Here is a 26,762-nt window from a genome sequence, read left to right on the forward strand (position 1 = left end):
ACGTAGCTAGCTACAACCCGATTAGCTTGGCAGGGAGGTGGGTAGCTAGATAATGCTAGCTAGCTGTACCTAGCTAATGCTAGCTGGCGCTAGCCAGCAGATAGCCGTCACCCATATTCATATTTAGCTATAGCTTTTTTAGCTTTCAGCTATATTTCCTTACCGTTTCAACTACACACTCCTCCTGCTCACTCTGTCCTTCCTCGGCCCTGTCATGTCTCTGTCCCTCCTCGGCTTCCCTGTCCTGCTCTCGGCCACCATGGCCACCAGCCACCTCTCCTTCAAGTTCGTGTTCAACATGGTGTTGCTGCACAACGTCGGCTGTAGACGTTGAAGCAGCCCCTGGCGCAAACATATCAGTAATTTTTGCACATGTTGCAGCATCCGCCTCAATACTTCTTTCTCCATCCACTGACTTTTGGCTCTCTAACGGCCCACGCAAATGACACCTGAAACTAACAGAGGGAGGGGTGGGGCCTACATATGATTGGGCCAGCCCAGTGTCAGTATAGAAAATGGACCAATGGGCCGCTGTCCCTGCTCTATGGGCCGTTCGTTAGCCCCCAAAGAAAAAAAAATATATATATTTTTTTAGATCGGCCCACAAGTAGGTCCGGCCCCGCCACATGGCCAGTCCAGCCCTGCCAGTCATGCATAGTCAGCACGAACGGTGCTTTTGTTTCAGACTCCCTGACTATAAAAAACACCTTCCTCATATTATCTTCACTGAGACTGAGACCATATCAGCGCATTCATCTCTAGCTGCAAATCCTTCAGTTAATTTTGTCAGTTTGTTTTGATTGTCTCGTTATGTTGAGCGTGTGCAGGTGTAGTACACCAGATGTAGCAGGCACAGTTTGGATGTAGCATGCTGCATCTGGCGTAGCCTACTGAAAAGAACCAGAACCACCCAACAGAGGGAGGAGCTGGTTTCTGGGTTCAATAGCGAATTGCGCTGCCACCACCTTTTTTTAACCGGTGGGGTCCGGCGTCAGAACACACACACACACACACACCACACAGGCGTTAGAAAAAGGACATGGCTATATTAATCATTTCATTTCAAATGCACACCAGCATGGCTCGGGACGCTCCCCAAACCCCCTATAGCTGCCCGCCCCCCCAGACGCTCCAGGCTTAAATTATAACACTGCACTCTCACTGCAAAATAATGTAAACTGCACTGCAAAAGAATATAACTGCACTCTCACTGCAAACGAAACATGCACGTGTAAAACCAAAACTCCAAAACAACCGGCCTGCCACATCGTCTGAGATCGGGACACATGACTTTCCCTCTCCGAAAGCTTAGCTTCAGTTAATATAAGATTCATTCATTAACAATGGTTATGGTAAGCCATAGTTTGTGACAGGCTGTTGACATGCGACAGCCCTGAAAATGATGTTGAAGGGAATTCCAAACGAGCGTTATTTTGACACTCTACTCCCCATGCCCATTTTACAGCATTGCCACCCAGTGGATATAATCGGAATTACACACTCTATTCAAGGAGGGGAATCAGGACAAAATGAGTTTGTTGCCTTAGTCATATTAATTTTGTTATTTTTATTAAATTTTTGCACAGGCCATAATAATAAACTTATTTAACCTAACTATATAAATAATTAATACTTCTTCCTTGACTTGAGTCAGTCATGGCAATTCTAGAATTAGAAGTTTGGCCATACTGTAACAGATTGTCTCACAATGATATGACATCATATTTGAACACAATGATGTCACAGTATGACTATGACAGCCACATTCTAGTTCATAGTTAAATTTTTCTCTGTCAGTGGTCAGTGACATTTTGAAGTGGTTGGTGTATGCAATGCAATCCAGTGCTCCTAACTTCTCCATGGCCTCCCTGCACATTGGGGATCTGCACCCCGACGTGACAGAGGCCATGCTGTATGATTTATTTAGCCCCATGGGGACACTCCATTCTATCCGGGTCTGTAGAGACAGGATCACCAGGCGCTCCTCAAGATACGCATATGTCAACTTCCAGCAGCCAGCTGACGCCAAACGCGCTCTTGACACCTTGAGCTATGAAACAGTCATGGGCCGACAGCTCCGGATCACGTGGTCTCAACGCGACCGCACCCTGAGGGACAACGGAATTGGGAACATCTTCCTGAAGGGTTTGGAGAAGTCCATCGACAGCCAGGCCCTGTATGACACCTTCTCCGCCTTCGGCACCATCCTCTCCTGTAAAGTGGAGAGTGACGAGAACGGCTCCAAGGGCTACGGCTTTGTGCACTTTGAGGCTCCGGAGGACGCTGAGAGGGCCATCAAGAGGATCAATGGCATGCTCCTCAACGGTAAAAAGGTGTTTGCTGGCCCTTTCAAATCCAGAAATGTACGAGAGGCCGAGCTGGGCGACCAAATCAAACAGTGTACCGGCATCAGTCTCTACATAAAGAACTTGAAGGAAGAGATTGATGAGATGCGACTGAGGAAGGAGTTCTCTCCCTTTGGTACCATCATTAGTGCCAAAGTCGTGATGGAGCGCGGCCGCAGCAAGGGCTTTGGGTTTGTGTGTCTGTCCTCCCCTGAGGAGGCCTCCCGGGCCATTGCAGCGCTGAACGGACGCATCCTGGCCACCAAGCCCCTGTATGTGGCCCTGGCCCGGCCCAAGAAACAGCCACGGGTGTATCTAACCAACAGATACAGGCAGCGAATGGCCGTCAGGCGTGCCATGCCCAGCATGGAGATCAAACTGCCTGCACAGCCCTCTGGATCCTCCATGGCTGCCATCCCTCACACGTCCATCCAGTGTGTCTCCGCCCAGACCATGGGCCCTCGTCCAACCTCGGCTCCTACAGCTCCTGCGCGTCCTGCTGTCTACCCGCTGGGCATTCGGGAGCGTGCGAGAGAATGGAGGTCTCGGACGACCTCCATTCTGGCTGCCACTCCACCACAGCAGCGGAAGCAGATGCTGGGTGAGTGTAGTGGTCTGGTTGACTGTTCACTGTTAATTGTCTGGTTCACTGCCAATTGCCTGACCCACACTTAAAGCCCTTGTAAAGCCTGTGCCCCCAGTTAATTTAAATTAACCGTCCAATTTTCCCCTCAAGAACACAACATGGAGCCTTGGTCCACGTCCATCCAGTGTGTCTCCGCCCAGACCATGGGCCCTCGTCCAACCTCGGCTCCTACAGCTCCTGCGCGTCCTGCTGTCTACCCGCTGGGCATTCGGGAGCGTGCGAGAGAATGGAGGTCTCGGACGACCTCCATTCTGGCTGCCACTCCACCACAGCAGCGGAAGCAGATGCTGGGTGAGTGTAGTGGTCTGGTTGACTGTTCACTGTTAATTGTCTGGTTCACTGCCAATTGCCTGACCCACACTTAAAGCCCTTGTAAAGCCTGTGCCCCCAGTTAATTTAAATTAACCGTCCAATTTTCCCCTCAAGAACACAACATGGAGCCTTGGTCCACGTCCATCCAGTGTGTCTCCGCCCAGACCATGGGCCCTCGTCCAACCTCGGCTCCTACAGCTCCTGCACGTCCTGCTGTCTACCCGCTGGGCATTCGGGAGCGTGCGAGAGAATGGAGGTCTCGGACGACCTCCATTCTGGCTGCCACTCCACCACAGCAGCGGAAGCAGATGCTGGGTGAGTGTAGTGGTCTGGTTGACTGTTCACTGTTAATTGTCTGGTTCACTGCCAATTGCCTGACCCACACTTAAAGCCCTTGTAAAGCCTGTGCCCCCAGTTAATTTAAATTAACCGTCCAATTTTCCCCTCAAGAACACAACATGGAGCCTTGGTCCACGTCCATCCAGTGTGTCTCCGCCCAGACCATGGGCCCTCGTCCAACCTCGGCTCCTACAGCTCCTGCGCGTCCTGCTGTCTACCCGCTGGGCATTCGGGAGCGTGCGAGAGAATGGAGGTCTCGGACGACCTCCATTCTGGCTGCCACTCCACCACAGCAGCGGAAGCAGATGCTGGGTGAGTGTAGTGGTCTGGTTGACTGTTCACTGTTAATTGTCTGGTTCACTGCCAATTGCCTGACCCACACTTAAAGCCCTTGTAAAGCCTGTGCCCCCAGTTAATTTAAATTAACCGTCCAATTTTCCCCTCAAGAACACAACATGGAGCCTTGGTCCAGCCCACACGGGACCATGTCGGGTTACCAAAAGGTAAGTAACCCCCCTAAAGGTTTATATTTCATATACCATGTAAGCATGGTCAGTCAACTTTATCTGGTTTTGTACAGTCCTGGACCTAGACCCACTCTCTATTGAGACCAGACAACTCTTTAATGCCAGGCCACTATAAAGGTTCTCAGGATCTTGTCATTTCTCAATATCCATACTCAATTTCTATAGCTGAGCTTAAGAGGGAGAACCTCAAGCTCAGGATTTACTTACATACCATGAGCAATGAGCAAATAAATTATTGGATTAGCTTCAGTGACTTTCTTTTCATTGAAACAGAAAACTCCACCTCAGTTGATCTCTACAACAATTGAGGATGAGGTCAACGACCTAGCGCTGCAGCTGGAGGCCAAGCTGAGCCCCCCTCGCCCAAGGGAGAGTGGGAAGATGGGATTTTGGCCTTGTGTTGCCCCTGCACCAACTCTACCTACTGGCCTGGCACTAGAGGCAGAGGGCAGGCCTCTGAGGAAGGACAGAGAGACAGGGCACTCCTGCTCCTACATCCGTGCTCCTGTGAGTGCCTTTAAGCTTGCTCCCCCTGTGATGGCCTCTCCAACACTCGAGGAGGTGGTCAACGACTTGGCACTTCAGCTGGAGGCCAAGCTGAGCCCCCCTCGCCTCAGGGAGAGTGGGAAGACAGGTTTTTGGCCTTGTGTTGCCCCTACATCCACTGCAACAATTGGCCTGGCACTAGAGGCAGAGGGCAGGCCTCTGAGGAAGGACAGACAGACAGGGCACTCCTGCTCCTACATCCGTGCTCCTGTGAGTGCCCTTAAGCCTGCTTCACCTGTGATGGCCTCTCCAACACTCGAGGCTGAAGTCGACTTGACACCTCAGCTGGAGACCAAGCTTGTGTTGAGCCGCCCTCTTGTCAGGGAGCAAGCTGGAGCTAACCCTCTGGTCAGGGAGCAGGCTGGGGCTAACCCTCCTCCTGCCAGTGGACCTGCCAGCACAACGCTTCACACCATCGGTGCCAGTAAACCCACTCCACCTCTGATGGCCTCCCTAACAATCGAGGAGGAGGTCAACGACCTAGCGCTGCAGCTGGAGGCCAAGCTGAGCCTCTCTCACCTCAGGGAGAGTGTCGCCCCAGCTGCCTCAACTCCACCGATGGGCCTGGCGCTGAAGGAGGAGGACAAGCCTCTGAGGTCGGAGAGACAGACACGACACTCCTGCTCCTCCACCCGTGCTCTGAAAGGCTCGGGACGACCTACTCGTAGACAGGAATGGGGTGAGGTCAAAACAGCCTGGACAGCCATTTGTTTTTTGATGCTCTCCATTTTGCAGGTTAAACAATATTAATTTTGTGATTTCAGATCTGACGGACATTAACGTCCAGCTGAACCCTGCATCAGTGAGCGCGAGCTTCACTATTGTGATTTCAGGTCTGAAGGACATCAACGTCCTTATTAACGAGAAAAAGCTGGTAAAGTCTATCTATCTATATATCTATCTATCTATCTATCTATCTATCTATCTATCTATCTATCTATCTATCTATCTATCTGTCTATCTATCTGTCTGTCTGTCTGTCTGTCTGTCTATCGATCTATCAATTTATCTATCTGATATATATGTTCTGGGCTGAATTACACTGTCAGTGAGGATAATGCACTGAAAATCTTACTATTGTCTGTTTTGACAGATTTGACAGATCCAGTTTTCGATGTTCGCCTGCCTGTGCGGACAGTGCACACACACACACACACACACACACACACACAGAACTACACACACACACACAGAACTACACACACACACACACACACACACACACACACACACAACTGCAACCCCCCCCCCTCCACAGACACACACACACACACAGAACAACAACATACACGTGCACACATACACACACACACATACAAACATTTGTATTCTCATGTTAGCTTTGACACTAGACATTTCTAACATAGCACATTTAGATCAAGGTTCAAGTCAAATTACCTGAGGTCATTATTTTGCTAGTACACTGCGCTACCAAGTGTGCTTCATGTTCTGCTGGAATGTTACCCGAGTTGGTGGAATGTTTTCCAGAGCTCCAGACTTCTGTGTGGAGAGCTGTCCTTCTGGTTCCTGGTTGAAAGTAGGTTCTCAAGGGTTCTAGACTTCTGTGTGAAGGGCTCTTCTTCTGGTTCCTGTTTGAAGGTAGGTTCTCCAGGGTTCTAAACTACTGTGTGGAGAGCTGTTCTCCTGGCATCATTCACGTCCGTCCTACTCTCTGGTTGGGTCGTACATCAGCACCACTAATCTCTCCAGCAGTAACATTGACCCTCCACTGTCCACTGGGCATGTAGAAGAGTCCACTGAAAGCAGTGTTGACCTCTGAGGAACACGTCCACGTTGTCCAGGCGTCCTGTCAGACAGTGTAGATGTGTCCCAGCCTGTGAAAGGACTGGGTGGCTCAGACACTGGGTGGCATTCATAGTGGTAAAACATTTGGTGAACAGTTATGTACCGCGGGTGTATGTCTTTTTATTATGGCTTCATTCAGCATACGGCTCCTGATGTAGGTGTCGGCCTCTGGTGTCGGCTCAAACTTTTGGTACAGAGCTGTTCAACAAATGTTTTCTGAGTCTCCCAGTCCTTTCACAGGCTGGGAAACGTCTGCACTGTCTGACAGAGGAAACAGGACACCTGGGGAATGTGGACGTGTTTCTCAGAGGTCAACGCTGCTTTAAAGGACAATGCTCGTTTTTGACAACCTGGACCTTATTTACGACATATTATAAGACGTTTGACTCACCGAGATCACTTTGGTGTAGTTCGGAGGCATGTAGAAGCAATTTAAAATCCAGCGCGAGCCAAGTATATCCATGTAATGTCGGTGGTCGGGGCACTTAGAATGCAGTTTCTAAAAATCTATTTCCTGCCGCGAAGCGGTTGTTTTCATCAATCTGTCTTCATGAATCGCTAGTTGTGCTTACATAGAGCATAATCATGTGGTGGTTTTTCACATGCCTCTGTAATTTGATCTTTAGAAACGTCTTTCGAAACGAAATAGCTTCCTCACTTGCTCCAGCACGCATGCGCACAGCGTGCTGGAGCAACGATTGCGCGCTGTGCGAGGAAGCTATTTCGTTTCGAAAGACGTTTCTAAAGATCATATTACAGAGGGTTGTCAGGTTGTCAAAAACGAGCATTATCCTTTAATTGATCTCCTCAGCATGTCCAGTGAGGTCAGTAGAGGGTCAATGTTACTGCTGGAGAGATTAGAGGTGCTGATGTACGACCCAACCAGAGAGTAGCACGGATGTGAACGATGACAGGAGAACAGCTCTCCACACAGAAGTCTAGAACCCTGGAGAATCTACTTTCAACCAGGATCCAGAAGATCAGCTCTTTACACAGAAGTCTAGAACCCTTTAGAACCTTCCTTCAACCAGGAACCAGAAGGACAGCTCTACACACAGAGGTCTCGAACTCTGGAAAACATCCCACCATCCTGGGTAACACTCCAGCAGAACATGAAGCACACTTGCTGGCACAACGTACTAGCAAAATAATGACCTCAGGTTTTAAAGTAATTTGACCTGGACCTTGATCTAAATGTGCTAGGCTTTTCTCATACATTCCTTTACATTACTACACACTGCATTTGTTGTACTGAAATAAATATTTTCAACAATATAGCCTACATTTGTCTATGTGTTTTTGTGCGTGGCTGTAAGCCAGCGTTAGTATAGTATAGCATTTGTCCGGTTATCACTCCCTCCCTCCGTCACTCTGGACAATGTTGGCCTGCAGTTCTCTGTTGGCACCACAAGAGGCAGTAGTCCCAGCACACCAAAATCAAGAAGGACAACCTTGTCAAAAAACATGTCAACACCAGAAAGTAATTTATACCAGCATCGCCGTTGTAAGCTTACCTCGTCGGCACTCAATTCTTCCATTATTTTTCCTTTATTTCCAACTGGCTAAACAACAATTGTGCCAGCCAGCCAGCTAGCTAGCAGCAGCTATTTCTAATAGAACCAAATATTCATGGTCTAGCTAACTCGTTAAGCAAATAACTGTTTGGCTTGATTGTCTTAAAGTTAAATAAAGAAAAATAAAGAGGCAGAACAGACTATTTTCCTCCCTAAATGGATTGATCCACACGATTTCTACCAAGAATGAAACAAACACAAAAGTATGTCAAAACACGAAGGAGGCCATTCTGGATAGTGTATCACGTGACCACGGGAGAAGGGTGGGATTTGAGTCTGATCGCTGGATTCGGCCATCTGTGTTACATTTAATCATATTTGATATTCTACTGTTGTTTTAGTAGCCTAGAGTAATATCGATGTAACAGAGCCATAACTATCAATTCTAGGTTCTTGCCCCCTCTGATAATGCATATTTGTTTGAGTGATTTGGATTGCTTCTCAGGCCTGACATCATTTGTTTGGCACACTTAGGCTATGCCTGATCGTGGCTGTGGCTCGGGGATAGGCAATGTGGAGAAGGTCATGGGGCCAAGGGCAAGCATCTGAGAGCTAGGCTAATTTTCCATTGCACATCCACCTGTGCAAGCAGGTGATTATTCACTCAAGAGACATTATGATACATATGTACATCTTTTATTTTACATTGTGTAGCATATAGTACAAAAAATACAGACATTCTCAGTATAAAGTTGGGCGCAGACACATAACCTATATAGAATATTTTGGCAAAAAAAGATTAACTACCATGGGGACACAACTGTGGACAGTATACGCATTAGGTAAGGGTGCAATTGATGTGTCCTATATTATGCTCAACTCCACACCATGACTTATTATCAGACAGCTAGGGCACTGCAGATGCAGTCTTATGCAATAGATATATGGGTCCTGTGCAATAATAAGAGACTGGCAGTTCAGCTCAGATGCTATTTTTCTTTGAGGTTCTCTAAACCAGTGCAATGTGAAACTCATTTTTCAAAGCTTCGGTTTACCATCCAAGAGATGTGCAGGAAACAGTGGTTTTCCATCCATGATCAGAGGGACTTTACCAGACAATCTGATAACAATAATCAAATGGTGCCCTCTAGTGGCCGGACAACGTCACCACCACCATTCCCTCATTTGTACTTCTCGTTTGTATTGCATAATGAGCAGTTAAGTCCAAGAACAAAACAAAACAGAAAATGTATTTGACAAGGCTCTCCCCATCATTTAGGGTCCAGACAATTCATCTTCAACATTTATTCACTATGCTCTTTTTGAAAACTTGCTTGCAGACTTGACCTTCACAGTACAGCTCCCAAGCACAGAGAAAAGATACATGTTAGGTGAATAAGAGTTAGCCTATTCACACGCACATTGACAGGCAGAAGTGATATACACCCCCCCCGCCCCCGCCGACCACTTCGCTTTGCTGCCTCAAGGCGATTGGTTACCCCGTTGAAGTTTTTGTCTTCAGTTGAAACTTCTTACCAAATGCAGTTGATCATCCTCAATCCAGTGTGCCCAGCCTCTGTTCCTCTTCTCCCCTGTCTGCTCAGCCACCAGCCTGGCACCCTCCCATGTCACCAATGACTGAAAGACACACACACACACACATACACACACACACACACACACACACACACACACACATCATTCCTGCACGTTTACAAAATGATACTATTTGTTAATAATGTACAAAAACATCATCATATAACATGTAGGCCTAACATTCAACATTTTCTCAACTTGACTGAGCCTGACAAGTACCTTGCAGTGTCGGTCATCCAGTCCCTTGGTGAACTCCTCAAACTCCCGTCCCAGTGTGAAGGAAAAGGTGTAGTTTCGTAAGGGGCTGAGGGTCTTGATCACGTACAGGTCTCCCTGCTGCTCGATCACCTTCCTCAGATTCAACCTCAGGGCAATCTTACGTGTGATAGCACTGATACCTGGGGAGGGACAGGGAGCTTATAAGCCTGCGTTGCGTGTGTGTGTGTGTGAGCGTGCTGATCCCATTATTCTACTCACTTTTTATTCATGATTGCACTGCCAAATTCCAAAATAATTATATTGTTAAATTTTAAGAATATACAACAGTAACTGTGTTTATTGTGAATGATGAAGTAAATTATAGAGAATAATTTAGTCAGCTGGTGTGCTAATAATAATCACATTTTAATGTAGGCACAACTAAAGAAGTCATTGTTGATTTCAGAAGGAAAAATGTAGCCTACAGCATAATTCTATATGGAGAAGTAGAAATGCTTTTTCAAATTCCTTGGTCTACAGCCACCAGAAGATCCGTCTCCAAGCCATTATAAAGAAGGCACATAAGCCTTTATTTTCTATGAACAAGAAATTCAAAATGAGCACTGGCCTGTAATCAATCTGTGCCAATTCTACTGCCAGCATTCTAACTGGTTCCATCAATGTTTGGTTTGGCAACTTGACTTCTCAAAATCACAAACCTCTAGTAAGAATTGTCTGTATAGCTCATCACAATTGGTGCTGATCTTCCATCTTTAAAGAACATTTACACAAGCAGGGTTCTTAACAGAGCTAAGAACAGTCAAGGATCCCAGACAGCCTGCAGCAGTGCACATCTTTACCCTCTAGATGAAGATATAATAAAAGCGATTAGTTCCAGAGATAGCCCAGTGCTTTATGGCTTTTGAATGATCAGTAGCCTACTAGCCTCTATTCTAATTCTCATTCTAATATATTATTGATGCTTATTTTGTTTTATTGTGCTCTTCTCATATGGCAGCATATTCCAATGTAGCCTATAGCCTATATCGACAAATAGGCCTACTTGAACTTGTGTCTCATTTTCACACACAATATCAGTGAAATTGATAACATTTGACTGATTCAACAAGCGTAAGTAATATTTGCATAGTCAACAAATGGATGGATCAATGGTAAGTACAAGGAGCGAGCAGAAACACACGCCCTGAGCCTGACGCGCCAGTTGGTTTGTTACAGTCTCGCCCATCCAGCTGCCCGGCAAGGTAAACGTGTCAAACCAAGTCTCTTAATACCACCAATGATCGGTTATCAAATGATCAAGACACTAAAAAACTCAACTCTGGTCCTGAAAACCGTGCATACTGTAGCATCATCATAATGACCTAAATTCAATGAAGAAAATATGGAGATGACCAGGCGTTCACTTTAGATATTACATTTTTACAATTTAGAACTTACCAAGTGCAATCATATAATCCTCCATGTTGACATTGCTGAGCATGTCCCACGTCCCACAGAAGCCCACTGGCATTTTCAGACAGGGTGCTCAAGCTGCAATACGAAGGTGGAGGAAAAACTGTCACCTGTAGACAGAACAGGATGTTGGCTATGGCAGGGACTCGCTTATGAGGGATAGAGGGAGGTGTGCCTTCTGTTCATTCGCTGTCACCTGAGGGCTAAGGATGGGGTTGGTGCTCCTCTAAGATATGGGATGGGAACAAGACATGTCATACTTTTCTCTGCGTGCAGCTTGTATGACAATCCTCTTCTCCCCCGGGGAGCACAGACAATTATTAAAGTATTTGACCTACTGTAGAACATAAGTAGGTGACAAAGTAGTAGCCTACTTTCTCTTCATCTCACTTGAAGACGAGGCCATTTTTCAATTCGCCCGTACATCACTTCAACTTGGAAAATGAACATAGTTGAATCTCTCTCTAGCTCCTCTCTCTAGCTCTCCAAATGAGAAACTGAAAGACAAACTAAACTATCGACACTATGCAGAAAACAGGCGGAATGCAGAAGTCAGGGGTGTTTTCCTGCCAAGGCTATTGAAGTAGAAAAAAAACCCTTGTGTGGCCATTTGACATTGCCAAAAACACCAAGATGAATGTGACTATGAAGATGAATGCATTTCATTTGTTCCTTGCTGATACAGTATATATCAAATACAGTAGTAATGTGCTTATGCTTAGATTCAATTCTGTTTGAGTGCCACTGTTAACAACTTGAGGTGTTGAGGTGTTGAATGGAAGTTGTTTGTTTGTACCGTCTCCGTTATCCCTTTTACATTCCACCATCACTGTCAGGTTCCATGCATCTTTTAGCACCGTTCTGTATGAGAACAGTAAAACACACCCATCAAAAACAGTCAGTTGCTCTCACACCAGTATTCAAAAACAAACAGACTAGGTTACTAGGTTGGAGTGGTGTCTCATTTCCATGTAAAACATGTTTGATCTTAAACAAGGTAGGCTATTCTAATTTCTTCACACTAGAATCAGTAAATGCCCTGTCTCGGCCAAGGTTGCGCTATGCAATTTCACTAATACACAACACATCAAGGGCAACCCTTGCTGCTGTCTGTATCGGCACTAATGTGAACATTATTGCGTATGACACTCTAGTGTCAGCTGATTGGATTATAACTATGCTATACTTCGACCTACAAATCACAAGGCGCTTTCACAGCATTTAGCAAACGTTCTGTCCCGTCTCTGTTCCACCTCTGTCCTGTGAAGAGAAGACCTCAAGAAAAGATGCTCTACTGAAACAGAGCAAACTAAATCTTCCTTATCAGAAAAGTCACGCGTTTTTGACGAGGCACTGGCGGACGGACGTGGACTACTTCAGAGTCAAAAACCAACGGAAACAAAAAGCGACAATAATCAGTCCAGCCACAAAACCTATCCCCGCCCCCGCTAGAGGAGAGGTGGTCCTGGGGGAGGCTGTGAGGCAGCGGGTGATGGGGAGGCTAGCTCAGCTGGAGGAGGCGGAGCCTGTGTATCTCTGCAAAGGGGCCAGGACGACGTCAGCGTTTTTCTGCTCGCTCTCCGCGCTGTACAGGCTCTGCTCCCGGATGTAGCGCACCACGGGGTCGGGCAGCAGGTACCGGACGCTCCGGCCGCGGCGCAGCGCCCGCCTCACGTGAGTGGCCGAGATCTCGTTGGTCACCCACTCGCGGACCACGTGGATGTTCTGCCGGTGCCTCCAGAGGGCATCCGTCTGGTGGATGAACTTGTGGGCGTCGCTGCCGCTGCGGGTGATGCCGACGAGGCCAGGGCTGGACTGGGACAAAAAATCGGCCCTGGCATTTTTGGCCCAGACCGGCTCACCACAATCGGTCGGACACCACCCACCAGTACGAAATCCTTGCGGCCCCTTTAAATATGCAATACCACCGTACTATTTCCCCAAACCACTACAAAGATGAGTAAGTTCCGTGGACAAGTGTACCAGTGCAAATGGACGAGTGTACTCACTCACTCTTGACTCCCTGGTGATCAGACGTGGCCGTGGAGTACACAATCTCCATACTCAAGTAACAGTTACAGTAGAAGTACAAGAAATTGTCAAAGAAAAAGCTCTGATAGAAGTCAAAGTATAATTTCAAATTATTTATTAAATTATTATTATTATTATTCAAATGTAAGTATAGAAATATATGTACAAAGTATACAAGTAACTCAAAATGTTGCCTGTGAACTCCACTGGGCTGAAAAGATCTCCTCCTCAAACAAGGCAACCTTTAAAAGAGTGAGAGGGAGAGACAAAGAGAGAAAGGTGAGAATGATAATTGATGGAGTTAAATGATCACAGTACTGGTCCAGTATCTTCAATTGAGAACAATGTAGAGAGATAGTTGCATGTATTTGATACTTACTTAGTAATAAAGGCTGCATGGCCCTCTGGATACCCTCAACAATAATGGCATCTCCTGAGAGAGAGAGAGAGAAAGAGAGAGATAGGGGGGGAGAGAGAGAGAGGGAGAGATGAGACATGATCAATGATAAGTCATACATGATTAAATGACAGATTCAGATGATCAGAGTTGCATGAATTGTATACTTACTTACTGGAAAAAGGCTGCATGGACCTCTGAATACCCTCATCAACAATGGCATCCTGAGTGAGAAAGAGGGAGGAAGAGAGATGAGACACGATAAGTGAGATAAACTATAGATTCAGATAGTAACAATATCTTCTAGAAAATGTAAGCAGTTGCATAGATTGTAAACTCACTACTTACATAAAAAGGATGCCTGTGAAGTCCACTCCAGTTAAAAGCAAAGTGCTTCTTTTCAAACAAATTAGGGCAACCTTTGATAGAGAGAGAGGGAGAAAAGGGGAGACAGAGAGAAAGGTGAGACTGAGACATTATAATTGATGATCAGTTATGTTGATAGTTGATCACAGTACTGGTAATTACATGATCATAATACCTTTATCTTTACTGGAAAAGGCTGCATGACCCTCTGGATACCCTCAACAATAATATCCTGACAGAGAGAGAGGGGGGGGGGGAGTGAGAGAGAGATGAGACATGATCAATGATCATTTTTAAATTATAAATGATTAAATGACAGATTCTGGAAAATATAAAAACATAGTTGCATGTATTGTATACTTACTTAGTGGAAAAGGCTGCATGGCCCTCTGAATACCCTCATCAACAATGGACAATGAACCACACAAGTTAGGGCCGGGCATCCTTTGAGAGACAGGGGAGGGGGGGTAATAATGAGTCACATGATCACACTATCTTCAGTCTAAAAAGCTGCTACATTATTATGAATGATTTTATAATAATAACAACAATTTCATATCAACTTACTATAAGTTTCCTCAGTAGCTCACTCTTCTCTGACACTTTGTCAATGACAGTGTCTGTGTCCAAAGCAACAAGGACGTCTTTTTCAGTGGCCATCAACATGAAGGCTTCCAATTTGCTGGCAGACAGGCTGCTCCTCAGTCTGCTTTTGATATATTTCAGTGTTGAGAATGACTTTTTTAACCTAGCCCCTTAGTAACAGTCCTGAAAGGAGCTAGGCTTACCAGTCAACTGGCTGGTAAATTATCCATTACCAATAGATTTTTAGCAGCTAGCCATTGGCTAGTAAATGGCTAGGGTTAATTTCGGACCATGGCCACACACAGCTAACGTTAGCCTGCTCCTCTTTTTCTTCGAAGATATAACGTTAAGTAGCCCAGCAGCAGCAACACTGCTAGGCTAGGCCAGAATAGATAACGTTAGTAATAGCGCTAGTGCTAATTGCTAAGCTAACGTGCTAATGTTAGCACTTCTAGTACTGACGTTATCTGGCTGGCCTAGACAAACAGTGTTAACGCTAGCTAGCTCAAACGTAGCTAGCTACAACCCGATTAGCTTGGCAGGGAGGTGGGTAGCTAGATAATGCTAGCTAGCTGTACCTAGCTAATGCTAGCTGGCGCTAGCCAGCAGATAGCCGTCACCCATATTCATATTTAGCTATAGCTTTTTTAGCTTTCAGCTATATTTCCTTACCGTTTCAACTACACACTCCTCCTGCTCACTCTGTCCTTCCTCGGCCCTGTCATGTCTCTGTCCCTCCTCGGCTTCCCTGTCCTGCTCTCGGCCACCATGGCCACCTCTCCTTCAAGTTCGTGTTCAACATGGTGTTGCTGCACAACGTCGGCTGTAGACGTTGAAGCAGCCCCTGGCGCAAACATATCAGTAATTTTTGCACATGTTGCAGCATCCGCCTCAATACTTCTTTCTCCATCCACTGACTTTTGGCTCTCTAACGGCCCACGCAAATGACACCTGAAACTAACAGAGGGAGGGGTGGGGCCTACATATGATTGGGCCAGCCCAGTGTCAGTATAGAAAATGGACCAATGGGCCGCTGTCCCTGCTCTATGGGCCGTTCGTTAGCCCCCAAAGAAAAAAATATATATATATTTTTTTAGATCGGCCCACAAGTAGGTCCGGCCCCGCCACATGGCCAGTCCAGCCCTGCCAGTCATGCATAGTCAGCACGAACGGTGCTTTTGTTTCAGACTCCCTGACTATAAAAAACACCTTCCTCATATTATCTTCACTGAGACTGAGACCATATCAGCGCATTCATCTCTAGCTGCAAATCCTTCAGTTAATTTTGTCAGTTTGTTTTGATTGTCTCGTTATGTTGAGTGTGTGCAGGTGTAGTACACCAGATGTAGCAGGCACAGTTTGGATGTAGCATGCTGCATCTGGCGTAGCCTACTGAAAAGAACCAGAACCACCCAACAGAGGGAGGAGCTGGTTTCTGGGTTCAATAGCGAATTGCGCTGCCACCACCTTTTTTTAACCGGTGGGGTCCGGCGTCAGAACACACACACACACACACACACACACACCACACAGGCGTTAGAAAAAGGACATGGCTATATTAATCATTTCATTTCAAATGCACACCAGCATGGCTCGGGACGCTCCCCAAACCCCCTATAGCTGCCCGCCCCCCCAGACGCTCCAGGCTTAAATTATAACACTGCACTCTCACTGCAAAATAATGTAAACTGCACTGCAAAAGAATATAACTGCACTCTCACTGCAAACGAAACATGCACGTGTAAAACCAAAACTCCAAAACAACCGGCCTGCCACATCGTCTGAGATCGGGACACATGACTTTCCCTCTCCGAAAGCTTAGCTTCAGTTAATATAAGATTCATTCATTAACAATGGTTATGGTAAGCCATAGTTTGTGACAGGCTGTTGACATGCGACAGCCCTGAAAATGATGTTGAAGGGAATTCCAAACGAGCGTTATTTTGACACTCTACTCCCCATGCCCATTTTACAGCATTACCACCCAGTGGATATAATCGGAATTACACACTCTATTCAAGGAGGGGAATCAGGACAAAATGAGTTTGTTGCCTTAGTCATATTAATTTTGTTATTTTTATTACATTTTTGCACAGGCCATAATAATAAACTTATTTAACCTAACTATATAAATAATTAATACTTCTTCCTTGACTTGAGTCAGTCATGGCAATTCTAGAATTAGAAGTTTGGCCATACTGTAACAGATTGTCTCACAATGATATGACATCATATTTGAACACAATGATGTCACAGTATGACTATGACAGCCACATTCTAGTTCATAGTTAAATTTTTCTCTGTCAGTGGTCAGTGACATTTTGAAGTGGTTGGTGTATGCAATGCAATCCAGTGCTCCTAACTTCTCCATGGCCTCCCTGCACATTGGGGATCTGCACCCCGACGTGACAGAGGCCATGCTGTATGATTTATTTAGCCCCATGGGGACACTCCATTCTATCCGGGTCTGTAGAGACAGGATCACCAGGCGCTCCTCAAGATACGCATATGTCAACTTCCAGCAGCCAGCTGACGCCAAACGCGCTCTTGACACCTTGAGCTATGAAACAGTCATGGGCCGACAGCTCCGGATCACGTGGTCTCAACGCGACCGCACCCTGAGGGACAACGGAATTGGGAACATCTTCCTGAAGGGTTTGGAGAAGTCCATCGACAGCCAGGCCCTGTATGACACCTTCTCCGCCTTCGGCACCATCCTCTCCTGTAAAGTGGAGACTGACGAGAACGGCTCCAAGGGCTACGGCTTTGTGCACTTTGAGGCTCCGGAGGACGCTGAGAGGGCCATCAAGAGGATCAATGGCATGCTCCTCAACGGTAAAAAGGTGTTTGCTGGCCCTTTCAAATCCAGAAATGTACGAGAGGCCGAGCTGGGCGACCAAATCAAACAGTGTACCGGCATCAGTCTCTACATAAAGAACTTGAAGGAAGAGATTGATGAGATGCGACTGAGGAAGGAGTTCTCTCCCTTTGGTACCATCATTAGTGCCAAAGTCGTGATGGAGCGCGGCCGCAGCAAGGGCTTTGGGTTTGTGTGTCTGTCCTCCCCTGAGGAGGCCTCCCGGGCCATTGCAGCGCTGAACGGACGCATCCTGGCCACCAAGCCCCTGTATGTGGCCCTGGCCCGGCCCAAGAAACAGCCACGGGTGTATCTAACCAACAGATACAGGCAGCGAATGGCCGTCAGGCGTGCCATGCCCAGCATGGAGATCAAACTGCCTGCACAGCCCTCTGGATCCTCCATGGCTGCCATCCCTCACACGTCCATCCAGTGTGTCTCCGCCCAGACCATGGGCCCTCGTCCAACCTGGGCTCCTACAGCTCCTGCGCGTCCTGCTGTCTACCCGCTGGGCATTCGGGAGCGTGCGAGAGAATGGAGGTCTCGGACGACCTCCATTCTGGCTGCCACTCCACCACAGCAGCGGAAGCAGATGCTGGGTGAGTGTAGTGGTCTGGTTGACTGTTCACTGTTAATTGTCTGGTTCACTGCCAATTGCCTGACCCACACTTAAAGCCCTTGTAAAGCCTGTGCCCCCAGTTAATTTAAATTAACCGTCCAATTTTCCCCTCAAGAACACAACATGGAGCCTTGGTCCACGTCCATCCAGTGTGTCTCCGCCCAGACCATGGGCCCTCGTCCAACCTCGGCTCCTACAGCTCCTGCGCGTCCTGCTGTCTACCCGCTGGGCATTCGGGAGCGTGCGAGAGAATGGAGGTCTCGGACGACCTCCATTCTGGCTGCCACTCCACCACAGCAGCGGAAGCAGATGCTGGGTGAGTGTAGTGGTCTGGTTGACTGTTCACTGTTAATTGTCTGGTTCACTGCCAATTGCCTGACCCACACTTAAAGCCCTTGTAAAGCCTGTGCCCCCAGTTAATTTAAATTAACCGTCCAATTTTCCCCTCAAGAACACAACATGGAGCCTTGGTCCACGTCCATCCAGTGTGTCTCCGCCCAGACCATGGGCCCTCGTCCAACCTCGGCTCCTACAGCTCCTGCGCGTCCTGCTGTCTACCCGCTGGGCATTCGGGAGCGTGCGAGAGAATGGAGGTCTCGGACGACCTCCATTCTGGCTGCCACTCCACCACAGCAGCGGAAGCAGATGCTGGGTGAGTGTAGTGGTCTGGTTGACTGTTCACTGTTAATTGTCTGGTTCACTGCCAATTGCCTGACCCACACTTAAAGCCCTTGTAAAGCCTGTGCCCCCAGTTAATTTAAATTAACCGTCCAATTTTCCCCTCAAGAACACAACATGGAGCCTTGGTCCACGTCCATCCAGTGTGTCTCCGCCCAGACCATGGGCCCTCGTCCAACCTCGGCTCCTACAGCTCCTGCGCGTCCTGCTGTCTACCCGCTGGGCATTCGGGAGCGTGCGAGAGAATGGAGGTCTCGGACGACCTCCATTCTGGCTGCCACTCCACCACAGCAGCGGAAGCAGATGCTGGGTGAGTGTAGTGGTCTGGTTGACTGTTCACTGTTAATTGTCTGGTTCACTGCCAATTGCCTGACCCACACTTAAAGCCCTTGTAAAGCCTGTGCCCCCAGTTAATTTAAATTAACCGTCCAATTTTCCCCTCAAGAACACAACATGGAGCCTTGGTCCAGCCCACACGGGACCATGTCGGGTTACCAAAAGGTAAGTAACCCCCCTAAAGGTTTATATTTCATATACCATGTAAGCATGGTCAGTCAACTTTATCTGGTTTTGTACAGTCCTGGACCTAGACCCACTCTCTATTGAGACCAGACAACTCTTTAATGCCAGGCCACTATAAAGGTTCTCAGGATCTTGTCATTTCTCAATATCCATACTCAATTTCTATAGCTGAGCTTAAGAGGGAGAACCTCAAGCTCAGGATTTACTTACATACCATGAGCAATGAGCAAATAAATTATTGGATTAGCTTCAGTGACTTTCTTTTCATTGAAACAGAAAACTCCACCTCAGTTGATCTCTACAACAATTGAGGATGAGGTCAACGACCTAGCGCTGCAGCTGGAGGCCAAGCTGAGCCCCCCTCGCCCAAGGGAGAGTGGGAAGATGGGATTTTGGCCTTGTGTTGCCCCTGCACCAACTCTACCTACTGGCCTGGCACTAGAGGCAGAGGGCAGGCCTCTGAGGAAGGACAGAGAGACAGGGCACTCCTGCTCCTACATCCGTGCTCCTGTGAGTGCCTTTAAGCTTGCTCCCCCTGTGATGGCCTCTCCAACACTCGAGGAGGTGGTCAACGACTTGGCACTTCAGCTGGAGGCCAGTCTGAGCCCCCCTCGCCTCAGGGAGAGTGGGAAGACAGGTTTTTGGCCTTGTGTTGCCCCTACATCCACTGCAACAATTGGCCTGGCACTAGAGGCAGAGGGCAGGCCTCTGAGGAAGGACAGACAGACAGGGCACTCCTGCTCCTACATCCGTGCTCCTGTGAGTGCCCTTAAGCCTGCTTCACCTGTGATGGCCTCTCCAACACTCGAGGCTGAAGTCGACTTGACACCTCAGCTGGAGACCAAGCTTGTGTTGAGCCGCCCTCTTGTCAGGGAGCAAGCTGGAGCTAACCCTCTGGTCAGGGAGCAGGCTGGGGCTAACCCTCCTCCTGCCAGTGGACCTGCCAGCACAACGCTTCACACCATCGGTGCCAGTAAACCCACTCCACCTCTGATGGCCTCCCTAACAATCGAGGAGGAGGTCAACGACCTAGCGCTGCAGCTGGAGGCCAAGCTGAGCCTCTCTCACCTCAGGGAGAGTGTCGCCCCAGCTGCCTCAACTCCACCGATGGGCCTGGCGCTGAAGGAGGAGGACAAGCCTCTGAGGTCGGAGAGACAGACACGACACTCCTGCTCCTCCACCCGTGCTCTGAAAGGCTCGGGACGACCTACTCGTAGACAGGAATGGGGTGAGGTCAAAACAGCCTGGACAGCCATTTGTTTTTTGATGCTCTCCATTTTGCAGGTTAAACAATATTAATTTTGTGATTTCAGATCTGACGGACATTAACGTCCAGCTGAACCCTGCATCAGTGAGCGCGAGCTTCACTATTGTGATTTCAGGTCTGAAGGACATCAACGTCCTTATTAACGAGAAAAAGCTGGTAAAGTCTATCTATCTATATATCTATCTATCTATCTATCTATCTATCTATCTATCTGTCTATCTATCTGTCTGTCTGTCTGTCTGTCTGTCTGTCTGTCTGTCTATCGATCTATCAATTTATCTATCTGATATATATGTTCTGGGCTGAATTACACTGTCAGTGAGGATAATGCACTGAAAATCTTACTATTGTCTGTTTTGACAGATTTGACAGATCCAGTTTTCGATGTTCGCCTGCCTGTGCGGACAGTGCACACACACACACACACACACACACACAGAACTACACACACACACACAGAACTACACACACACACACACACACACACACACACACACACACAACTGCAACCCCCCCCCCTCCACAGACGCACACACACACACAGAACAACAACATACACGTGCACACATACACACACACACATACAAACATTTGTATTCTCATGTTAGCTTTGACACTAGACATTTCTAACATAGCACATTTAGATCAAGGTTCAAGTCAAATTACCTGAGGTCATTATTTTGCTAGTACACTGCGCTACCAAGTGTGCTTCATGTTCTGCTGGAATGTTACCCGAGTTGGTGGAATGTTTTCCAGAGCTCCAGACTTCTGTGTGGAGAGCTGTCCTTCTGGTTCCTGGTTGAAAGTAGGTTCTCAAGGGTTCTAGACTTCTGTGTGAAGGGCTCTTCTTCTGGTTCCTGTTTGAAGGTAGGTTCTCCAGGGTTCTAAACTACTGTGTGGAGAGCTGTTCTCCTGGCATCATTCACGTCCGTCCTACTCTCTGGTTGGGTCGTACATCAGCACCACTAATCTCTCCAGCAGTAACATTGACCCTCCACTGTCCACTGGGCATGTAGAAGAGTCCACTGAAAGCAGTGTTGACCTCTGAGGAACACGTCCACGTTGTCCAGGCGTCCTGTCAGACAGTGTAGATGTGTCCCAGCCTGTGAAAGGACTGGGTGGCTCAGACACTGGGTGGCATTCATAGTGGTAAAACATTTGGTGAACAGTTATGTACCGCGGGTGTATGTCTTTTTATTATGGCTTCATTCAGCATACGGCTCCTGATGTAGGTGTCGGCCTCTGGTGTCGGCTCAAACTTTTGGTACAGAGCTGTTCAACAAATGTTTTCTGAGTCTCCCAGTCCTTTCACAGGCTGGGAAACGTCTGCACTGTCTGACAGAGGAAACAGGACACCTGGGGAATGTGGACGTGTTTCTCAGAGGTCAACGCTGCTTTAAAGGACAATGCTCGTTTTTGACAACCTGGACCTTATTTACGACATATTATAAGACGTTTGACTCACCGAGATCACTTTGGTGTAGTTCGGAGGCATGTAGAAGAAATTTAAAATCCAGCGCGAGCCAAGTATATCCATGTAATGTCGGTGGTCGGGGCACTTAGAATGCAGTTTCTAAAAATCTATTTCCTGCCGCGAAGCGGTTGTTTTCATCAATCTGTCTTCATGAATCGCTAGTTGTGCTTACATAGAGCATAATCATGTGGTGGTTTTTCACATGCCTCTGTAATTTGATCTTTAGAAACGTCTTTCGAAACGAAATAGCTTCCTCACTTGCTCCAGCACGCATGCGCACAGCGTGCTGGAGCAACGATTGCGCGCTGTGCGAGGAAGCTATTTCGTTTCGAAAGACGTTTCTAAAGATCATATTACAGAGGGTTGTCAGGTTGTCAAAAACGAGCATTATCCTTTAATTGATCTCCTCAGCATGTCCAGTGAGGTCAGTAGAGGGTCAATGTTACTGCTGGAGAGATTAGAGGTGCTGATGTACGACCCAACCAGAGAGTAGCACGGATGTGAACGATGACAGGAGAACAGCTCTCCACACAGAAGTCTAGAACCCTGGAGAATCTACTTTCAACCAGGATACAGAAGATCAGCTCTTTACACAGAAGTCTAGAACCCTTTAGAACCTTCCTTCAACCAGGAACCAGAAGGACAGCTCTACACACAGAGGTCTCGAACTCTGGAAAACATCCCACCATCCTGGGTAACACTCCAGCAGAACATGAAGCACACTTGCTGGCACAACGTACTAGCAAAATAATGACCTCAGGTTTTAAAGTAATTTGACCTGGACCTTGATCTAAATGTGCTAGGCTTTTCTCATACATTCCTTTACATTACTACACACTGCATTTGTTGTACTGAAATAAATATTTTCAAAAATATAGCCTACATTTGTCTATGTGTTTTTGTGCGTGGCTGTAAGCCAGCGTTAGTATAGTATAGCATTTGTCCGGTTATCACTCCCTCCCTCCGTCACTCTGGACAATGTTGGCCTGCAGTTCTCTGTTGGCACCACAAGAGGCAGTAGTCCCAGCACACCAAAATCAAGAAGGACAACCTTGTCAAAAAACATGTCAACACCAGAAAGTAATTTATACCAGCATCGCCGTTGTAAGCTTACCTCGTCGGCACTCAATTCTTCCATTATTTTTCCTTTATTTCCAACTGGCTAAACAACAATTGTGCCAGCCAGCCAGCTAGCTAGCAGCAGCTATTTCTAATAGAACCAAATATTCATGGTCTAGCTAACTCGTTAAGCAAATAACTGTTTGGCTTGATTGTCTTAAAGTTAAATAAAGAAAAATAAAGAGGCAGAACAGACTATTTTCCTCCCTAAATGGATTGATCCACACGATTTCTACCAAGAATGAAACAAACACAAAAGTATGTCAAAACACGAAGGAGGCCATTCTGGATAGTGTATCACGTGACCACGGGAGAAGGGTGGGATTTGAGTCTGATCGCTGGATTCGGCCATCTGTGTTACATTTAATCATATTTGATATTCTACTGTTGTTTTAGTAGCCTAGAGTAATATCGATGTAACAGAGCCATAACTATCAATTCTAGGTTCTTGCCCCCTCTGATAATGCATATTTGTTTGAGTGATTTGGATTGCTTCTCAGGCCTGACATCATTTGTTTGGCACACTTAGGCTATGCCTGATCGTGGCTGTGGCTCGGGGATAGGCAATGTGGAGAAGGTCATGGGGCCAAGGGCAAGCATCTGAGAGCTAGGCTAATTTTCCATTGCACATCCACCTGTGCAAGCAGGTGATTATTCACTCAAGAGACATTATGATACATATGTACATCTTTTATTTTACATTGTGTAGCATATAGTACAAAAAATACAGACATTCTCAGTATAAAGTTGGGCGCAGACACATAACCTATATAGAATATTTTGGCAAAAAAAGATTAACTACCATGGGGACACAACTGTGGACAGTATACGCATTAGGTAAGGGTGCAATTGATGTGTCCTATATTATGCTCAACTCCACACCATGACTTATTATCAGACAGCTAGGGCACTGCAGATGCAGTCTTATGCAATAGATATATGGGTCCTGTGCAATAATAAGAGACTGGCAGTTCAGCTCAGATGCTATTTTTCTTTGAGGTTCTCTAAACCAGTGCAATGTGAAACTCATTTTTCAAAGCTTCGGTTTACCATCCAAGAGATGTGCAGGAAACAGTGGTTTTCCATCCATGATCAGAGGGACTTTACCAGACAATCTGATAACAATAATCAAATGGTGCCCTCTAGTGGCCGGACAACGTCACCACCACCATTCCCTCATTTGTACTTCTCGTTTGTATTGCATAATGAGCAGTTAAGTCCAAGAACAAAACAAAACAGAAAATGTATTTGACAAGGCTCTCCCCATCATTTAGGGTCCAGACAATTCATCTTCAACATTTATTCACTATGCTCTTTTTGAAAACTTGCTTGCAGACTTGACCTTCACAGTACAGCTCCTAAGCACAGAGAAAAGATACATGTTAGGTGAATAAGAGTTAGCCTATTCACACGCACATTGACAGGCAGAAGTGATATACACCCCCCCCGCCCCCGCCGACCACTTCGCTTTGCTGCCTCAAGGCGATTGGTTACCCCGTTGAAGTTTTTGTCTTCAGTTGAAACTTCTTACCAAATGCAGTTGATCATCCTCAATCCAGTGTGCCCAGCCTCTGTTCCTCTTCTCCCCTGTCTGCTCAGCCACCAGCCTGGCACCCTCCCATGTCACCAATGACTGAAAGACACACACACATACACACACACACACACACACACACACACACACACACACACATCATTCCTGCACGTTTACAAAATGATACTATTTGTTAATAATGTACAAAAACATCATCATATAACATGTAGGCCTAACATTCAACATTTTCTCAACTTGACTGAGCCTGACAAGTACCTTGCAGTGTCGGTCATCCAGTCCCTTGGTGAACTCCTCAAACTCCCGTCCCAGTGTGAAGGAAAAGGTGTAGTTTCGTAAGGGGCTGAGGGTCTTGATCACGTACAGGTCTCCCTGCTGCTCGATCACCTTCCTCAGATTCAACCTCAGGGCAATCTTACGTGTGATAGCACTGATACCTGGGGAGGGACAGGGAGCTTATAAGCCTGCGTTGCGTGTGTGTGTGTGTGAGCGTGCTGATCCCATTATTCTACTCACTTTTTATTCATGATTGCACTGCCAAATTCCAAAATAATTCTATTGTTAAATTTTAAGAATATACAACAGTAACTGTGTTTATTGTGAATGATGAAGTAAATTATAGAGAATAATTTAGTCAGCTGGTGTGCTAATAATAATCACATTTTAATGTAGGCACAACTAAAGAAGTCATTGTTGATTTCAGAAGGAAAAATGTAGCCTACAGCATAATTCTATATGGAGAAGTAGAAATGCTTTTTCAAATTCCTTGGTCTACAGCCACCAGAAGATCTGTCTCCAAGCCATTATAAAGAAGGCACATAAGCCTTTATTTTCTATGAACAAGAAATTCAAAATGAGCACTGGCCTGTAATCAATCTGTGCCAATTCTACTGCCAGCATTCTAACTGGTTCCATCAATGTTTGGTTTGGCAACTTGACTTCTCAAAATCACAAACCTCTAGTAAGAATTGTCTGTATAGCTCATCACAATTGGTGCTGATCTTCCATCTTTAAAGAACATTTACACAAGCAGGGTTCTTAACAGAGCTAAGAACAGTCAAGGATCCCAGACAGCCTGCAGCAGTGCACATCTTTACCCTCTAGATGAAGATATAATAAAAGCGATTAGTTCCAGAGATAGCCCAGTGCTTTATGGCTTTTGAATGATCAGTAGCCTACTAGCCTCTATTCTAATTCTCATTCTAATATATTATTGATGCTTATTTTGTTTTATTGTGCTCTTCTCATATGGCAGCATATTCCAATGTAGCCTATAGCCTATATCGACAAATAGGCCTACTTGAACTTGTGTCTCATTTTCACACACAATATCAGTGAAATTGATAACATTTGACTGATTCAACAAGCGTAAGTAATATTTGCATAGTCAACAAATGGATGGATCAATGGTAAGTACAAGGAGCGAGCAGAAACACACGCCCTGAGCCTGACGCGCCAGTTGGTTTGTTACAGTCTCGCCCATCCAGCTGCCCGGCAAGGTAAACGTGTCAGACCAAGTCTCTTAATACCACCAATGATCGGTTATCAAATGATCAAGACACTAAAAAACTCAACTCTGGTCCTGAAAACCGTGCATACTGTAGCATCATCATAATGACCTAAATTCAATGAAGAAAATATGGAGATGACCAGGCGTTCACTTTAGATATTACATTTTTACAATTTAGAACTTACCAAGTGCAATCATATAATCCTCCATGTTGACATTGCTGAGCATGTCCCACGTCCCACAGAAGCCCACTGGCATTTTCAGACAGGGTGCTCAAGCTGCAATACGAAGGTGGAGGAAAAACTGTCACCTGTAGACAGAACAGGATGTTGGCTATGGCAGGGACTCGCTTATGAGGGATAGAGGGAGGTGTGCCTTCTGTTCATTCGCTGTCACCTGAGGGCTAAGGATGGGGTTGGTGCTCCTCTAAGATATGGGATGGGAACAAGACATGTCATACTTTTCTCTGCGTGCAGCTTGTAT

At 46.5% G+C, this 26,762-nt stretch overlaps 2 protein-coding genes across 2 annotated transcripts in view; both read right to left on the bottom strand.

Moving 5' to 3' along the window:
• The window catches only part of LOC311330013 (uncharacterized protein), a gene marked incomplete at both ends in the record, with an annotated part of 28,915 nt that extends 17,555 nt beyond the window's left edge, over nucleotides 1-11,360 (bottom strand). The window contains 4 exons of the mRNA XM_084461963.1: nucleotides 9,370-9,395; nucleotides 9,572-9,673; nucleotides 9,851-10,029; nucleotides 11,288-11,360. Of these exons, the coding sequence (XP_084318089.1) occupies nucleotides 9,370-9,395; nucleotides 9,572-9,673; nucleotides 9,851-10,029; nucleotides 11,288-11,360 (380 nt within the window). The remainder of the gene's footprint in view (nucleotides 1-9,369; nucleotides 9,396-9,571; nucleotides 9,674-9,850; nucleotides 10,030-11,287) is intronic.
• A 1,448-nt stretch (nucleotides 11,361-12,808) lies between these two features.
• On the bottom strand, nucleotides 12,809-26,537 carry LOC311330014 (retinoid-binding protein 7-like; the record flags this gene model as incomplete). Its single annotated transcript, XM_084461964.1, has 5 exons — nucleotides 12,809-13,117; nucleotides 24,525-24,575; nucleotides 24,749-24,850; nucleotides 25,028-25,206; nucleotides 26,465-26,537. The coding sequence occupies 5 exons, from the start codon at nucleotides 26,535-26,537 to the stop codon at nucleotides 12,809-12,811; spliced, it is 714 nt and encodes a 237-aa protein (XP_084318090.1).
• Between the last annotated feature and the right edge of the window lie 225 nt (nucleotides 26,538-26,762).

The sequence above is a fragment of the Borostomias antarcticus genome (assembly GCF_949987555.1).
Source record: "Borostomias antarcticus genome assembly, chromosome: 3".
Taxonomy (NCBI): domain Eukaryota; kingdom Metazoa; phylum Chordata; class Actinopteri; order Stomiiformes; family Stomiidae; genus Borostomias; species Borostomias antarcticus.